The 18,379-nt window shown below is 39.6% G+C and overlaps 1 protein-coding gene and 1 long non-coding RNA gene across 9 annotated transcripts in view; one reads left to right on the forward strand and one right to left on the reverse strand.

Annotated features, from left to right (window-relative positions):
- Positions 1–2,103: 2,103 nt before the first annotated feature.
- Positions 2,104–13,296, reverse strand: LOC135301630 (uncharacterized). 6 transcript variants are annotated; one of them, XR_010363408.1, is made up of 3 exons: positions 13,237–13,286; positions 5,563–8,223; positions 2,104–4,247 (listed from the first exon to the last, which is right to left on the reverse strand). It is a non-coding gene; the product is annotated as an uncharacterized LOC135301630 (long non-coding RNA). The 6 variants fall into 6 exon arrangements; XR_010363407.1 differs by having other exon boundaries at positions 2,107–4,247; positions 5,466–8,223; XR_010363404.1 differs by lacking the exon at positions 2,104–4,247 and adding an exon at positions 9,646–9,760 and having other exon boundaries at positions 5,383–8,223; positions 13,237–13,296.
- A 395-nt stretch (positions 13,297–13,691) lies between these two features.
- The window catches only part of SEMA3C (semaphorin 3C), a 115,565-nt gene continuing 110,877 nt past the window's right edge, over positions 13,692–18,379 (forward strand). The window contains exons 1-3 of one of the 3 annotated variants that reach the window (XM_064421886.1): positions 13,692–13,796; positions 13,978–14,071; positions 17,102–17,242. In XM_064421886.1, the coding sequence (XP_064277956.1) occupies positions 17,140–17,242 (103 nt within the window). In that variant the 5' untranslated portion in view covers positions 13,692–13,796; positions 13,978–14,071; positions 17,102–17,139. The other 2 variants (XM_064421885.1, XM_064421887.1) reach the window with 2 other exon arrangements.

Consider the following 18,379-nt stretch of genomic DNA (forward strand, 5'->3'; position numbering starts at 1 on the left):
GGATGCCAGTGCTGTAGGTGATGCAGATACTCATGAGTATTGACATATTCCCCTGTTTCAGGTTCCACATAGCATCCTTTCCATTTCCTTATTTTCTCCGCCTTGGAAGAGTTCTCGTACAGTAGGACATAGGAACATTTGTTTTTTTCCAAAGACTCAAAAAATGCCACATTTGCTTCCAAACCTATGTCTCTTCTCAGACAGCAGTGCAGTGCAGCGCTGCCAAATCCAAACTTGTGGGCTAGTTTCCTTGTTTAACAAAGGTAACTTGAAACTCTGTAAATCTTGTATAAAGCTAACATCTGCATTTATTCAGCTGAAAATTATATGCACAAGGTTAGCTCCTAGCTGGTGTAAACAAGGACAGCTTCTCTGAAGTCGCTGAGGATTGCATCCACTTACACAGTCTAAACATATGGTATATATTCATCAGTTCACCTCCCTAACACAAAGTTGGCCGGATCGCCATTGAGGTATCCATTCATGGAGTACTCGTACGTACTCTTGTGCAATGAACAGCAGCCTTCAATTTTAAATTCAAAGACATATTTTAAAATTACTCTCAGAAAGTTTAACTATCTGCTGCAGCTGCCTTCCTGTGCACAGATTGTGAAACTCTGTTGGCTCTTTCTCTCCTGCTTCATGCCCACTTAGTCTTGGATTCAGAAATATCCCATTGCTGTTTGTATATTAAAGAGAAAATCTTGTTTTCCCCTGCCCCACACACTGTCCTCAGCTTTGCTTCACAGACCCTAGCCATGACCAGAACTGATCAAAGTCTGACACCTAAATCCAGGCTTAAAGGCAAGCAAGAGCAAACAGGACTAGAAAATAGAGCAGACAAAGAGGGTCAAATGGCAGGCTTGACTACTTAAAAGGGAGTTGCAAAAACAGGGCCAGACTATTCATCCTGGAGACAGTGGAAGGACAAGGGGTGATCAAGGAAAGGATGGACCAAAAGTGCAATAAGGAAACTCCAGTTCAGACAAGAGGAAAAAAATCTTTGCTACAAGGGTAGCACCTCTCCGAGCAGGCTGCCAGGTGACTGAACATCAGTCCTTGGAGGTTTTCAAGAGCTGATGGGATAAGGAGCAATGTGATCCTACTTTGAGGCCGCATTTAACTAGGGAGTTACTCTCGCCTTTAAAGGGGATTGAATGAGATTAAATCCTTGCAAACCTAAATCATGTCGTGACTCTGCACTTTAGTTAAATTCCCTTTTTATGTGACAAAAGTTGTCAACATGATAATTCCAGTGACTGCAGGTGAGTAGTACTGTGCTGACATGGATACAATTTACAAAGAAACCCATGCACTCCTTTATGACAGATTATATTATGTATGATATATTATCATATAGTATGATACGATGATATAATATATAGTATAATTTTTTTAATTTAAGCAATCCCAACAGATAGACAAATGTTTACATGATGGTCTGATAAAACCTACAACTTAGGCAGACATGAAGAAATAAAAAAACACTTTCAGATGTTTTGCATAGAGTACAAGTTTACTAATGTAGGGCAACAGCTTTGATAGTTTCAGAGATTTTGTTTCACCCTCACAGAGAAATTTCTAAAGAAAATGTTGACCTTAAAGAAAAGGGGCATGAAACAGTATTGAAAGAATAAAACACTTTAGTGTCTGGGATTCTCTGTATATTTTAAGTACCAAAGGATTTGTAATTATTTTGATTGCAGATTTAAAATTGAAAGCTTTATTGGTCATTTGATCTTGATGTGCTTTTTAGATCTGCAAATGCTAATAAAACATACTTTAATTCTAATTCTCTGGAGCTTGTGATGATAACTAGATATTATGTTTGTGATTTTTTTCAGAAAGTGAACTTTTACTCTGAATTCCCTTCAATGCTGTTATTTACAGTTTATTTTTTATTAATAGCAGCTAAGATGATATAACCTTTAAAAGGAATCTAGATGATTTAAAAAAACCAAAAAAACCAAAACAAACCCCAATTTGTTTGATTCCCTCATCCTAAAACATTCCATAAAAAAATGGCTTTTGTTTAGACTGTGTGCGGGTGAGGGGAGCTGCTCACTGAAAGCAGATGATCTGTATACAAATTCTCTGTTTCTGTGCCATAAAAATTACTAACTCCATTTATGGAAATCACATGTATCTCATGTATTACAATTGTATAAAGGGATCATAAAAACTCCCTTAAAAGTTAAATCACTCTCTTTTGACTTACATCACCCTGCACCTGTGTAAACCACCAAACAAGGTGTGAAGTAGTCAGCAGAGATTTCAAAATACCTCCTCATTAACAAAGATGCTTTAAAAGATTGTTGTCCAAAAGTAGTTTCTATGATAAGAATATAAAATTAGCATCTTTAAATATTTACAAAGTGACATGTATTTTAAAACCACCTAGGAAATCAACATCCTCCCTAAGATGCAAATAGTCTGACAAACTATTCAGAATGAAAAATGTATTCAACAACTTGAGCATAATTTTCTTTTCAAGTACCTTTTGTGAATAGGCTTGATTTTTGACAATGCCTTCATTATTCAAAAATATTTTAACCAGTTATCACCCAAAGATGAAGATAAGCATGAATGAGGCTGTTTGAGATGGCTCAAAAATATCTATTTGCACTTTAAAAGATTTGGGGATTTTTGCATATCAGAATTGTACTTTGAATGCTTGCAGACAGAGTTTGAAATATGATAGAAAATACTCTCGATAAATCTTTTTTTTTCCTGCAGTGACTCCTTCCAAGTTTAGCCAGGTTGCTACTTTCATGCCTTCTCTGGATTTGAAAAGATGTCTCACACAAATACAGCAAATGTGGGACACTGTCTCTGACCAAGTAGATTTATATGACATCAAAAACAGGTATGCTCTGGTGAACGTTGCTGATGGCTTCTTAAGAGCTTTTCAGTTTTCCTTGAGTCATAATGGATTAGCTTTCAAAAAACACCTAAAGGCAATATAGCATTAGGTGAAAAAGTCATTGAGAGACAGATCCTTTCTGGAAAGATCCCCATTCAAATAGAGAAGCTGGAGAAAACATGTAGTGAGGGAGTCTCCTTGTCTCCTTTTCTGTGGCAGGTAAAGCTAAGGCACATGGGCAGGGAGGTGAAGTTGTGACACACAGGATTTAACCATCAGGATCACAGAAGAAACTTAAAGAGTTGTACATTTGTATCAGGTTTTTGCATGGGTGTGGGCTGGGGAAAAGTTTGTTTGTTTGTTTGTTGTTTGCTTGCTTTTAGTCCAGAACCACAACAGTGAATAGAAGATACTTGACAGTCTCACTTTTTTTTTATTACCAGACCCAGACTGAATAAAACTAGTTCCATCAGCCAGGCAGAAACAAGAGAATGGGACACCTGGGTACAAGTCTGAAGCCTGTAGAAGGCTGCGGCTTTCCTTTAGATCAATGACACAGAAGAGACTGAAGGAAAGTGTCTCTGCTGGCCTATGGAAATCAGAGACTCTTGAAGTGATGAAAAATATTTTCTTCTGAGAAAGTAGTAACAGCTCTTTCATACATGAAAGTTTCATACATGAAACTGCCCGTTTCCAAGACAATTTCAATAAAATGACTAAAATAACATTTCACAAAGCAGTTGTGAGTTTAAAGGTACTGGGAAAAAAAAAACCTTTAAATGTGTACTGGAAACACACTGAAACCCCCTGAAATCTGTAACTAATTCGTGTTCCCAGGATGCACAGTGTTTCTGATAGGGAATTAAAACTACAGAAGAGGCACACTGCCACTTTATTACAATTATTACCATTAAAAGATAATGTAAACCTGCTAGCAGTATAAAAGAGATTACCTGGCAGAAGCTCCCTGCTCCCAAACAGGTACAAACAATAGTGGACACCCATCTCCAGCTGAGTTCCATTTGCCATTTATTGTTTTGATCTTCAAGCATGTAGCTAACAATTAGAATTACAGCAGTATCAACAAATATCAGGAAAAAAAATGCAGGAAGAATTTTGGAGGAGCAGCTGCTTGTATGTATGACAAATAAAAATCACACAGTTTTGTTCAGACATGTATGTAAATCCACACAAGCAGCTCCACTAGTCATTCCACAAGTGGAACAAGGACAGCACTCCCAAAACCAGCCAGTCACGGAGCAGTATGATTTCAACCTGTTCCAAATAAAGACACCAGCTCGCATGTTGGAATTTATCTGGGCTCCAGTCCATCATTCCAAGTATTTGTTATCTGATGAATTTTACAAAACTCCTGTCATTTTCCCTAAAGCAGAAGGGAGAAAGAAGTTAAAAAATCTGAGGTTGCAGATGCAGAATTTAATTGATATGATTTTCATCTCTAACAGCAGGGATTCCATTACTGACACTGAAATATTATTGCCTTGGGGAGTATATTGAGTTTTTTTAAAAATATGCAGGTGTTAACACAAATTATTTGTAAGTTCATAACTCAGTGAATTTACTGTCTTGATCAGAATAATATCTTTTGTGCCAGCTGCAGTTCTGGTTTTTCAAATCTTAATGTAATGTCCATGCAGTGATGAAGTGGATTGAAATTCAAAGCACATAAGTCTTTCCCTTACAAGATTCTTTTGATAGTAATTAATAGGTCTTCATAAAAGTGCACAGATGACAAAATGACCAAATTCAGTTCTACATTTCAATTACCGGTTTCTGCAAATAACATATTACTGCTGGATCTCTGCACATTTCTGGTATACACCAATGGAAAAAAAAAAAAGAATTGACAAGCTGGAGAATACCCAAAACATATCTGAAAGCAATTTGTATTCTGCTTGTCACATTGTTTTTCCTTATAGCTGTCAATGAAAAGGATTTAAAGGTAGTGATCATGTGATATAGTACATTATTCAGGAAACGGGACAATGAAATACATCCTTTGTGATGCTAAATAATTTTAAATCAGAAAATGATGTTCTGAGAGACTCAGAACTGAAAGGATGCATTGGTGATTGGGTGGATGAGGATGACACAAGAAAATCCTTGTCTAGAGACACTTTCAGTGCCTGACAGAAGAGGCACAGGGTGAGATATTGACAATCCCTGCACAGGACACCCTGTGTGTGCAGTCCTGAGTCCATCTCCGTTCAAGAGCACAAATGCAGCTTGCATGGTAACAGTCTTTCAGGGCTCTGAAAACTCCACTTAGAGTGTATTTTCTCTTTGTTTCTTGTTCCAGAATGAAGATTTTCTATTTTCTGGGAAACAATCCAACATTCATCAACATTAGCAGAAGCCATTATATTATATTTTAAGATCTAACTTCTACTCTGAATTTTTTGGTGGGGAGCGGAGAAAAGACAATTCTTTTCCATCCCAAAGGTTTCTCAGATCCATATTTGATATGGCACATCTCTGTATTCCTCCCATTCTCACAACTGACATCACTCATAAAAAATGTTAAAGGCTCAGGATTAAGTACTTTTCCATTTTTTTGTTTTTTTTTTTTTTTTTTACTCACAGCAGGAACTTAAGGATTCATGTCCTTTGTCTTACAGATGCTCTAACTCCTTAACTTCCATTTTCCTGGAGGGCATGAACAAGTGCTTAATGCTAACCTTGCCTTGGCATACTTCCTGAATTGTGTCCATAGCTGAGAAACCACCTTTGGTATTGTTGTCTTAGGTGGTAATTTCCAGACTGACTGCAAAAGCAGTACTTTGCCTCTTCTTTGGTCTCCTCTTGCATCTTCAGACTATCTAGGAAAAGAACACAGGACAGTGAACTATCCCTGTCCCAGTAACTTCTTTAAAGTATTCCTAATTACAGAAATATTAATATTCTTTACTTCGCTGGTTCATGAGTGTGGATAATTACCATCTCCTATAACGTTTGTGTGTATATTGAGATGCATTTTGTAGTCTAAGTGCATGAATAATGCCCTCTTATGGCAAAATTTAGAGATTTACAAAAATTTCCTTGGTCTACAATCACTTACAGGATAAATTGATGTCCAGGAAAAAAAAACCAAAACCAAAAAACAACAACAAAACAAACAAAAAACCCCTAAAAACAACACCTATCCTGGAAAGAAAAAAAAAATAAAGTAAATTATGCTGTGCCTGATATTATAGACATAATGTGTTACACTAACTTTTCCTTCTTTATGCTTCCTCCTGTTCTCTAATATTTGAGAGGAAAAACCTGTATTAAAAGCAGTTTTTTAACAATTAGGATAAAGAACCCATTTTTGGAACATTTTAATGAGTGGTCTTTGGCAACTGCTAAATTAAATTGAAAGTACATAAAGAGAAATACAAGAGAAGGCATGTATTATACATATATTTATAGATATTGGCAACAACGGATTTAACTGATTTGTGGAAGTGTTTGTAATATAAGTAAACTGCAAGGAATAAATAGGCAAGAGTGCATTGAAGTATTACTGAAAACGTTTATCTCCAATTTCACAATACTTTAGAAATACATTAAGATAAATTTGAAGTTGTACAAGTAAATGTTTTAAATGTCAGAAATGGCAAAATGCCAAATAATAATGTTTTTAATAAATATTTTGTATCAATACAGTGTTTGTCTTTTGAATTTTTTACTCCTAACTGACTTTGAATAATGGGAAAAAAATAAATTGAATTTAAGTTAAAAAGGTGTAACTTTGGAGAAGATACTGGCTGCCATCCAGACAATCTATTTTAATTTTTTTAGTCTTTTTGGCTTAAAACAAACTACTGCTAATAGATTCAAATAAAGATTCAATTAACAGATGTTCTGAAGACATTCATATAAAAAAGACAAATATTTATTGGAATGTTTATGTTGCTGAAGAAAAAAAAATAAGCATAGGCTCACTTTAAATTGTAGTTCTCTCAATAAAAAGCCAAGAACTAATTTAGAGCAACAGAAACTTTTCAGTATGATAGCAAATTCTGAGGCTTGGTTCATAATGTGAGATATGACACTGTATTTTGGGTCCATTGAGTGCTTCTATCAATACTGAGCTAACTTTGAGTAGGCAACTAATAAAACAATAGCAATAAAGTGTATTTCCAATCCATAACAGCCAATAAATACATAGGTCAGAGTCTATGACTGCTTCTAAGTACTTTTTTAACTAATAAAATTTGATTCTAAATGGATGATTTAATGTTATTTTAAATTAACCCATATCCTGGTTGTCCCGAGGCCCAAAAGCCATACAAAGAACTCAGCAGACTCCCTTAAACCCCACTGAACCCACGTTGCCTTCACCAGCCAAGAGTTTGCTCAGACTTTTTAGGCAACACGTTCTAAAGAACAGTGCTCATACCATGGGGTAGCTTTCAAGAAAGGTTTTGATGACTGAAGTATGACTACTTAATACACTGCAAAAAGCATTTTTTAGAGCCTCTCAAAACATCCATTGCACTGAGAGTGAAAAAAGTAAAACACATGGAATCACGAGCATTTGGAGGCACCTGTGACAAAGGTTTGACCTTAGCACTTAGAAGGCCATACTTCCTGAGACTTCACATGGTCAAGAATACAGCACAGAACAAGATTAAAAGCACAGCTTCAATTTTATCTTCTTTAGGAGCTTGGTAGGGCCATGGTATCTGTACAACAAAGGACAAAAATGTCAGCATTGCACCTAAACAACAGCACAACCCCAGCTGTACCATGCTGATTCCAGAGCCAAACCTTGTCTCACAGCAGACAACACGACAGATTGTTTGAGAAATGGGGATCTGTCTGCTGGAAGCAAAAATACATTCCTTAGTGCTGTGGTAAAGAATTACAACTTGCATGCTATAGCTTCTCACATTGGATTTACATTAAAATAGCCAATACTTCTTTGGTTTCCTCAAGAAAATGGAAGAATTGGTCATACTGGGTTACTTGAGAGATCTGGTTTAAAATGCCAGAGCTAGAGCATAAGGCAAAAGGATCTGGCTTGATTTGTAGGAGAGGAGATATCTCTGAGGCTGATTCCATCCCTCAGCATTCTCTGGTCCCATATGCACAGACCCTTGATGTCTCCAGGGGACAGCAGGCATTATTCAGATTGCTTCAGTCAATGCTCCACTTGGCAGGTATTCTTCAAATGATAGACTTTTTAAGTAGTTTTGCTCTTCTTTCATCTGGAGACACAAGTTCTTTTATGTCTTCTGCATGGCAAACATTTCCTTAGGGAGAGTAAATGGGACAGTGGCCAAGAGGACATGCTTAGGGAAGGACTAGGCATACACAGAATAGTCCTTCTGCTCTTCTTCTAAAGGAACAGCCTGCAGAATGCAAACAATATGTTGTCAGGAATTAGATGGTCTCTGCTTACAGGGAAAAAAACAAATCAAAGACTGTAAGGTATAAAGTCACTATTCCTGATTTGAATATGAAGCATGGTGGGAAATAGGACTGTGCTGGTGTATTATCTGGGACCAGACTGGGGGTTTTCTATAATCAAGCTCGTAGGAGTGTGTTTCAAATCTACAATAAATAGGGAAAAAAATCATAAGCCTTCTTTTATTTTTGTATTTATTAAAAAAAAAAAGTAGTAATTCACACAAGGCTCTACTAACACTACAGAAGCTGAATCAATGACAAAAAGATAGCTTTTCAAAACTTTCTTCCAATAGCATGAGAGGACTCCCTTGAGTGCTGTGAGCCCTGCAGATGCAACAATAGATCAAGTAGCAGGCTGTAGAGTGGCGTGTGCTGGAAATGGCCATGACACTCAGGGCTATGTCACTGCCCCTTCTACCCTGTGGTAATCCCTTGCCTTCCCTCCCCTTCTGTTTCTATTTATCTGTTTGGATAAAAAGCTCCATAACTGCTGCTGCTTTATTTCTCTGTGTTTTTATAGAATTCCTTGCACCATATGATCTTCATTCCAAGTACTTCCAATGCACTTATTACACACTGTTGCCTCCTCCATGCATTCATGCTTTTTTCTATTTGCAGCTTGCTTGGCCTGGAGCCATCCTTGGTGCATCAACAGCTCTTTCCTTTCCTTTCCTTCATTCAAGTCTTCATTATACATATTCTTACTCATCAACTTGCAAAATAATGATTTCTTGTTTGATTTCTTAAAAACTCAAATGCAGCTTTGTGCAAGAACAGTGACTCTGGTTCTATTACTGACCTCACTTAGTCATAGCAGCTAAAAAGTGGAAAATCTGACTACAACACTGTCTTTCTCCTACAAACAGCAATAATGTGGTTGCCATACTAAAAAGAGGAAGCATGAAGGCCTGGTAGCATACCAGAAACATGCTGACATCTTTTGTACAGGCACAGAAGGACTTATTTGATTATGACCTTACCCAAATCACAGTCTCTTCAAGGGCAGAGTTACTATGAAGTGCTGGCTCACTGACTTCCAGGGAAGCCACTCAGAGAAGGGTTTATTAAATGGGACAACTGGACTTTTATCAAGCTAAGAGCATAATGCTTTCCCCTGTTCCCATCCAGGTAGTAGTACTTCATTACATGGTTACACCAATCCTGATCTAAGCACCTAATTTTCCTTAAGCTCTGAAAAGATGAATTATCTCCTTTAAATGGACTTTCACAGAACCTTAAGCATTAAGAAGCAAACTGATCAATTCAGTTTGACAGGTCATTGTTAGTTACATGCCAGCAGTTCTATAAGGCTGTGACCTTGGTGAAGAAGCTTCACTCTTATGACCAGTCTGACAGTGACCTACCTAAACAAGGCCATTGACAAACTGGGGCACACTATGTCCAAGGACCTAATGCCACTTCTGTTCACACAGTGGTATCACCAGGAGCTTGATCCTTATTATCTCTTGAATCTTTGAACTGTTGGTTGTGAAAAAGAATGTAAATTGCTGCTCGTATGAGTACACCATCAAAACAAACACCTAATAGCTTTCCCACAAAAAAGTGCTGATATATTTCACACTTTCCCTAGTTCTTCTAACTGTAAGAAAGAAAATAAACAGTGATGAATTAATTCGATTACCTAATGACCCTGCATTTCTTTAAGGTGATTTGACACTCATAAATGAGGGCAGAGAAAATAGACGTTAATAGCATTTTCTCTCATCACTTGGAATCTGAACATTTACTGTATACAGCATTCCTTTGATTTTTAAGGAAGGAATGAATTCCACTTGATGGTCACTTTATTATGCCTTTACTACATTTTTTCTTTATAATAGCTGGCACTTGATATTGTCTTAGTCTGTGCTTGTGTTCAAAGCAGAATCCGATTATTAAGCCTATTGATCTTCACGTTGGCTAGTTGTTGCCAATCCATTGAAATTATTTGATTCTATTCCACTATGCCACCTTTAACCATCCAACTGCCTCTCAGAAGGTTCCCTTCTCCTCTTTATACTTCTTAGTTTCCTGCCTTCTTTTAAACCTGCATTCCTTCCAGTCCTGATGCCTCTTACAATATGTTCACTTCTTCAGGAGCTTAAAATCTAAGGGAGGGGAAACAAAACAAACCAAATCAAAACAAAAAAAGGTCAGCCCCCAAGCCCATATGTTAAAATCCAAATCCACTCCTGTCTTTCTTATTATTGGCTATAATTCATGTTTAGGTCTAAAGCTAGACCTGGGTCCATTAAGATGACTTGTTTGGGTAAGAAGCAAACACCGTGCACAGATACAACAAAATCAGCTGTATTTGTTTTGGCCAGGGGGATTTGCTTGCTCAGATCACATTGCAAGAGTCAGAACTGCTCCAAATCCAAAGCTGAGCGAGGGCCTGACTCTGTCCTCCCATACGTGATGTGACCGGAATCACTGCCCTTGGTTATAAATCTCACATGCAAGAAATCAGAACCAGAAGCAAATTGTACAACACATCATATGCTTTGTGTAATAGAGGAATGATTAAAAACCAGTTGCAAAGCACAGTCCAACTTACTTGTCCTCATCCCCATGTTAGGCTGTAAAATACACAGCCTGGAAAACAAGTGTCTTGCATACTTTTCATTGAACTCACAGGGCTGATTCATGCCAGTTAATGCTGAAACCCCACCTCATAATTGGGAGAAGTAATTTCCATTCCATGAGTTTTGCTTGAAGCTAACGCATGCTATTACAAAACACCTAAAGTAAAACTTTAACCATTTCTCTTAGCCCAGCTGTGAAGTTCAAACTGCTTTTTAAAGTTAATTATCATGCTCTGACCTGCACATATGCACATGTTAAATACAAATAAATCAATATGGCAAGCTTGTTCTTGTTTCAATTTGCTTTTTAAAATTAGCATTCTCTGGCCTTGCCTATCAGATATGAGTGTGATGGTATCTCACAGATTAAAGTTTTGCATTTGTCTCTTTGTAGTTCATTTGCTATTTTATAAGCCCAAAGTCCATGAGGGAGTGCTGGAAAGCCCCATAATTTTCCTCAGTGTTCCATTTTACCTTTTTATCTCCAATGTAGCTAGCAGATTTGAGGAAGAAGTGCAGCTAGCCAGATGGCCCTGCAGTGTCCATACAAACACAAAATACCTGACAAACACAAGTGACTGTAACTAACGCTGATGTTGATTCATGCTTGAGCATATTCTTTTTGTTCTCTTTTTTCTTTATTTTGAGGAGTATGTGTTTGTGCTTTTACCTAGAAAATCAGTACTATAAAGGCAAAAATGTAGACTTTTTCTATTAAAGGAAAAACATTTGGGGAAGACAGAATCATCATAAATTCTAGTGTTGGTATTTCATCGTAACATTCTTTTTTTCTCTGACTAGTATCACCATCTATCACACATCTCCCCAAAACCTCCTAAAAGAAAAATATTTTCGTATTTGTTCTGTGGTTTTCTGTGCATTTTCCTTTGAATCACCCTGTGTAGATCACAGCAAGAGGGAGAACACTGGACTGGCTGATTCACTTCTGTTGCTTGGCATGACAATCTCTAATTGCACTTAGTTGTGGGGATTTTCCAAAGCAAAAAAGTGACTTCTCCTTTTGCCAGGGTGCTGCTGTCAGACTGAGGCATTTGAACATCACCGCAGTTCAAGGATGAGCAGCATCATGTTCACAACCACACTGCCTGCCCATGGGCTTAGTTTAAACTGCTCTCTGGGACAGCAAGTGTTCACACATTTCTGTGTAGTTTATTTTTGTTAAGAAGGAGAACTGGAACAGCACCAATGTTTTTAAGGACTTGTGATGTCAAGAGTTTGGTTCATCTAAAGGCATCAGTGAATTAAACTTCAAGACATGATCTGAAGTGGATCAAGCTTTCAAAAATTCTGGAGCCACGTATTTTCTGGCATCGGCTGCAAATCTGACTTTTCATTTCAGAGGACAGACCATCCCATACTTTTGTATCCTCTGGGATGGTAAGCACCACACAATATTGGAATTTCTTGCTTGAAGAAAGCACAAACTTTGCTAGCCTGGCACTGAAGCCTGGGGGATACACAGTCTTTGAAATACCTGTGACCCTCACTTGTGCAAAAGAGCCTTTACATAAAGTAGCCAATAGACAGGAGCCATAAAGATTTTGTCTACATGTATAGACAAAATTTGTTTAGTCAGAGTGCTGTATTCAGGCTACTCCCTGATCTTTGGCTATAATACCACCAGTATTACTGACTGCTTTGGTTAGTATGGTCAGAGTGTGTAATAGTTGGAAGCAAAACTCTAACTCGAGCATGTGCACATTCATTGTGGGTACTTGTTTACTGGTTAACATATTTCTGGCTGTGGGAGATGTCTCCAAGTGCACTATGAGATGTGCTCCCTCAAAGTCCTGCTGTGACAGTACACTGCTGAGTGACCCACACTGCCTCGACCGGATCAGAGCCCATCTCTCTCTACAAAAGTGAAAATCTTGATCCAAATAAAATTTGTACCCAGCAGGTCAGAGCAGTACAGAATATGCTTGCAAGACAGTTTAGGAAAACCTAAGCCAAAACCCAAGTGATGTTGCTTGGAAAACCCTCGGACTTTTTAACAAAGTCAACACCTTGGGTAAAATTTTCAGTGCTGGCCCGCTGTTGTAAGAGCACAAATCTCACCAAACGGGAAAGACTGCTCAGCGTATCTTGGGGAAAACTGACCTTGAGCAAATACAGCTCACAATGTTCGCAAAAAAAAGCTGCTGAAAGCTGGGGTAAAACACCTGAATCACTCAGGGAGCTCAACCTAACCACTGTTCTAACGCTTCTCTTACTCTTCGCTTTTAAAGTTTTAAATATAGGGAACAGTTCGAGGGTAGTGGGGGGGAAGAGCCTCCTCCGAGGGGTCTGCCTGTACCCGGTTCCCCGCCACGGCAGCCGCTCTCATTCCCCCTTCACAGTGACACCTACCGACCTCTCCCGCATCCTCCGCCCGCGGCCGCGCCGGGGCCCGGCTCCGCTCCCCGCCCGGGGCCGCTCTGCCCCGGCCCCGCCGCCTCCCCCCGGCGCTGCCCCGGCCCGAGCAGTGCGCTGGCAGCCCCGGCACGACCCTCCCGGCGGGGCAGAAACTTTCCCGGCGAGTTCGGCTCCCGCGGCGGGCGCGCTCCGTGCGCGATGGGCCGGGGGCTGCGCCGGCCGAGCCCCGCGGGGCCGAGCGCGCTCCCTGCGCGCCCCCTGCGCCCCGCACTCCCTGCGCGTCCCTTGTGCCCCGCGCTCCCTGCGCGCTCCCTGCGCGCTCCCTGCGCCCCGCGGCGCTGCCCGGGGCGGGCGGCCGGGCCGGGCGGCAGCCGGCGGCGCGCAGGGCGGGGTGTGGCCTCGCCATTATTTATGAGCTCCAGCCCCTATTTGCTCAGCTAATGATGCACCGGCGGCCGCCGAGCCTCGCCTCGCCGGAGCGGCGGCCAGGGCAGGGCAGCGCCTGTAACTGGAAACCAGCGCCGGCACCGCGCGGCCGCTCCATTCACTCCTAGGTGCGTGGTTGCGCGCAGGGGAGAAGCGCTCCCTGAGCCTCAGGAGTCCACTGCCAGGATTATTGTACAGAGGAGCCGGGAGTATCTTTGCAACCACCACGAGGAGAGACTTTTCTTTTTTTTTTTTTTTTCAATTTTTTTTTTTCTTTTAATTTATTTTTTTCCCTCTGCCGTGAGCCAGGTTTGGAATTAAAATGTTCTGGTAGCAGGAGTGGAGTCTATAAACTGATAGAAACCAGATAGAAATCACTATCACTGCTGCTTCCAATAGCCGGGTAAGCATAACTTAAAGTTCTCTGTCTTTTCTGTAATAGATGTGAAATGTCTCTGATTGTTGGAATTTGCTGCTGTTCACAGATAGTTAAACCAATGTTTTCCAGATTGGCATAGTCCGTGTTTGGCAGGTTTTTTTTGTCTTTTTTTTTCCTCCTTAATTTATTTTCTTTCCTCTGCCAAGTGATTTTCAGTACAGGATTTAGGGGTAGGACCCAGGCTGTAGCAGATGACACCTGCACAGCACTTCCTAGCAAAGCGATACTGTACTTTCCAGAAGCCATGCAACATGCTGCCAGCGACCTCCGTGGCAGGGAAACTTCACTACTTCACTCACTTTCGTAGCGGTTTCTCTGTTTGTTTACAGTTAGACTAGAATGTAAGAACAGAAATGCAATTAGACACTGCTTTTTGTCTGTCCTGGAGGATTCTTTTAAAGTACTTGCAAGGCTTTAGGTCTGTGTGTTGTCAGCAGAGATCATGTGCACTGGACGTGCTGAATATAGTAGCATGACTTACTGAGATAAATTCAGAGCTGGGATATAAGCCCAAAGCAAGAGTGAAACCTGCAATGAGCTGTCAGTTACCAGCTCTGTAAATCTCTGAAATTAAACCTATTTCCATTAGGTAACTTACATGTCAGACACCCTGAGGTACCTTTTTGGCACTATATGCATTTATTATTTATGTGTCTAACAGCTGGGTAGGAACCATGCTGCTCAGCACTTGAATCTTATATTTGCCTGTCACTTCTGTGTTAACGGTGAAGATCTGCAATTTGAGCAGTGAAATGTAGCAATGTTTCACTCCTCTAACTGATTACACTAGAATTGGCAAGAGGCACGAGAGTGGGAGGGAAAGAGAGCTGAAAGGGTTTTTTTCTATTATTGTTTCCTACAGTATTTAAAGGAAGAAAGAAAACCGCACACTTGTTCTTCTGACTTTTTATCTATATTGGAAGGAAAGAATAGTGCTACTACTGTAAAATACTTATCCCATTGCGTCTGTTAAATCACATGTTCTTTATGATTGGCTATTTATTTTGGCCTGACAAAGAAATTTTATTGGGATTTAATGCCATTTCTCTCTTAGAAGAGGAGTAAGTTAAAGGATATCCTATGGGCAAGTCACAAGGTTTTAAATTTAAAGCCCACAAAGCAACATTAGTACTAGAGTTCTTGCAGCCTGTTTAAAAATTATTCTTGGCAAAATCTCTGCAACTATCATTTTATTAGTTAACAGACCCTTAGAGATAATTTGGAACTGGGCCAGAATGGATATGTTTTTCCTACAGACCTGATCTGTAGCTGGCAAATTTCTGACAAGGTTGTTTTTGTCAATTAGCAGAGTTGTAGAATTACTTGATCTCCGTGCATTTCTCAGTACTCAGAGCAAATAATGAAGGAGAGAGTTTAGAGTGTGGGCTGCAGAGCTCTGCACTTTAATGCACGCTCTTCTTCCCACCCCCAACTTGATGAGAAGTCCTCATGCAAAGAGAAGCCTTTCCAAGCGATTTACAGTGAGTGGATAGGGAATGACAGAGGTGGTAACGAGATACGGGGCTTTTACCGCGAAGTCAGTGGTGTGGATCCAGCCCAAGCTAGTGCTGACCCAAAGTCATCCCTGCCTGACAGCTCATTCCTGCCGTGCTGGGGTGGTTACAGCCGGTCCTTTAAGGACAGGTGTGAGCCTCAGAGGGACAGCGTGAACGAGGCTGTAGAAATATTAGCTTCCACTGGAGGGACTGTGGTGCTGGAGCAGAGCTGAGGTGAAAAACGGCAAGCTGACTGCACAGGTAACAAGTCTCTTCATAAAATAAATGTATAGCCTTTAAAGATATCTTCTAGCTGTATGGGTTGTGTCTTTCCAAGTGCTTCCAGTTGCCAATCAAGTATATCACCTGAGTGATTAACTAATAAGTGGTGTCTAGTAGAGGGCTATTTACATCAAAAAGAAATATAAAAGTAGTGAAGTAAAGTGGGCCTTAAATGATGGTATTATGTATTCTCACTTTTGCAGCTGAGCTGACAATGTTGTTACAATAGGTGAAATGAAATTTGGACTTCATAGTTTTTGGGAGAGATGCAGTTTAGTAGCAGATGTGATACAGATATTCACTGTTCAGCTTCTAATGGTGGCTGGGCTTTTTGGATCTGGTCTAAAGTCCATTAGAAAAGCCACTTTCCCCCAGTGATTCCAGTGACCTCAAGTCCTTCTGAAATAGGAAAAGATGCAGAGTTCTGAAGTGTTTTCTGATTATTTGAGATGTTCAGGCTTCTCAGCAGCTAACTCCTATAAAATGAAGGGTCAGCAGGTGTGCAGGAGGAGTAGCAGATATATCAAGTGTGGTATCATTGTCCAGCTCTGGGATTCTTAGTGCCCTGTAGAAATCAATGAGAGCAGGTGCGTATCCTGAAAGGAGCTAGCCCAAAAAGCAAACGTTGACTAACAGTTTCAAGTGTGTTGAAATACTTTTGGTTTCACAGTTTTGTAATTAATGACATACACTGACAGAATTTCTTTAAAGAAAAACTTGAGGGTGGTTAGAGAGCTCAGCTTACTAAAACTTAAAGCTCATTTCCAAGCAACTTTGATTTCAGATGTTTAAAGAAAAGGAAGAAAAAACCCCAAACCCAAACCTCTTCCCCGCTTAACATGAGAGAGAGATGTCTAAAAATATCAGCCAGATTTTTATTCGTGAAACTTTATCTCCTGTCCTTGCTTTGCTCTGCCTTGACATTTAGTATAATTATATTTCCAGCAGGTGGAATTGTCTTCATTTTAAATAAACTGTGCTGTAGTCTGCCCTAGCCAAAAGTTGGGCTCTCTTGATTTCTACTAACAGGCAGAGAGTTCCTCTTGTGCCAGCAGAGGAGACTGCTGGCACAAGAGCAGGAACAGAAGTGCTGTACCTCCTCCACATCAGTAATTATGGCTTCAGCTGGAAGAGGCTCCAACACAATCTTTCCATACTTTTTTTTTTGCTCCACAAGATTGTATGAGAAGAGTAATGTGATATATCTCTCTTTCAGGTTTCATTTCTTGGATATTAAGTTGCAAATCTGAAGACATGGAATTTCTTGCATTGAACGTGTTGATTGGGATATTTATTTACTTTAGCAGTGTAAAAGGATCTTCCCAGCCTCAAGCAAGGGTGTTCCTAACTTTCAATGGTAAGAAAGAAGATAAACATTCTTAAACAAATATTATGATTGAACATTTTCTTCTTCTCCTTAAATTCAGTAACTGAGTAGAATCTGGCATTTTGATCTGTGTCCACAATTACAATTTTTGGTTTGTTCCTGAGGCACCTGTCAGTCTAAATTTGATTCTCTTGCCTGTCTACCTATTGCTATAGATGCATATTTAATATATAATTAATAGTTAGTGGATTTTTATCTTTATTTTGGATTATTATGACTTACTAACAACTAAAGGCTTATTTCTTATCTGTAATTTGCTTGGAAAAAAATATGCCACATTACATGTGGTGGAGATTATTAATGATTTGAGTTGCTTTCCTTTTCAGTCAACTGAAACACTTTATATTCTGAAAATGAGGCTGCCTGAAGTTTTACCAAAATAGTTAGCCAGGCACAGAGTCCTCTGGAAAATTACCGTTCCTTGTGCACTTTGTGCTCTGTGTAGGATGTACATAGCCTGTAGCAATCACTGATGCCTTCATACTGTAAACCAGCAATGAAAATTATCACTTTCAAAAGAGTTTCTTTTACTTCTGAAGTGCTGAGCAGTATCTCATTGCTGTAATTATGCCACTATTGCTTTTAATATTAAAGTAACTTATTCTTCTAGTCTTAAATGCTGTTTTTAGCCACCACTTTAGAATGTGTGTGTTCTTCAGCTTACAGTGTCTGTTAAACCTGTGCTGAAACTTTCTGTCACTAATTATAGAGACATTGAGTTTCTCCAGCCCTCTGCCTTTTCTGTGATTGTCTTTGAGGCATGAGGGCTTGCTACTTCCTGCACCAATACTGCTTGCATTAGAATGGCTTCTGTGGTTATTAGTGCAGGGATGCCCTGCCACTGCCTTGGGAATATTCTGTGTGCTCTGAACAATCTTTAAGAATTGCTTTAAAAATAGTCAGAGCAAGTAAGTATCTCAAACTTCTGCTTGCTACAGTGATCAATAACTATGTAAACATGGGACGTCCTGAAGGAGACTGCCAAGTTAGATCTTTGCAAATACTAACCAGAGTTTGAATAATTATATTATAGAATAAGGGCCCTAAACTGATGAATACAGTAGTTAATAGGTGTGAAATAGCATGGCTCCTGTAAAAGCAATAGGA

Source organism: Passer domesticus, chromosome 5, assembly GCF_036417665.1.
Source record: "Passer domesticus isolate bPasDom1 chromosome 5, bPasDom1.hap1, whole genome shotgun sequence".
Taxonomy (NCBI): Eukaryota; Metazoa; Chordata; class Aves; order Passeriformes; family Passeridae; genus Passer; species Passer domesticus.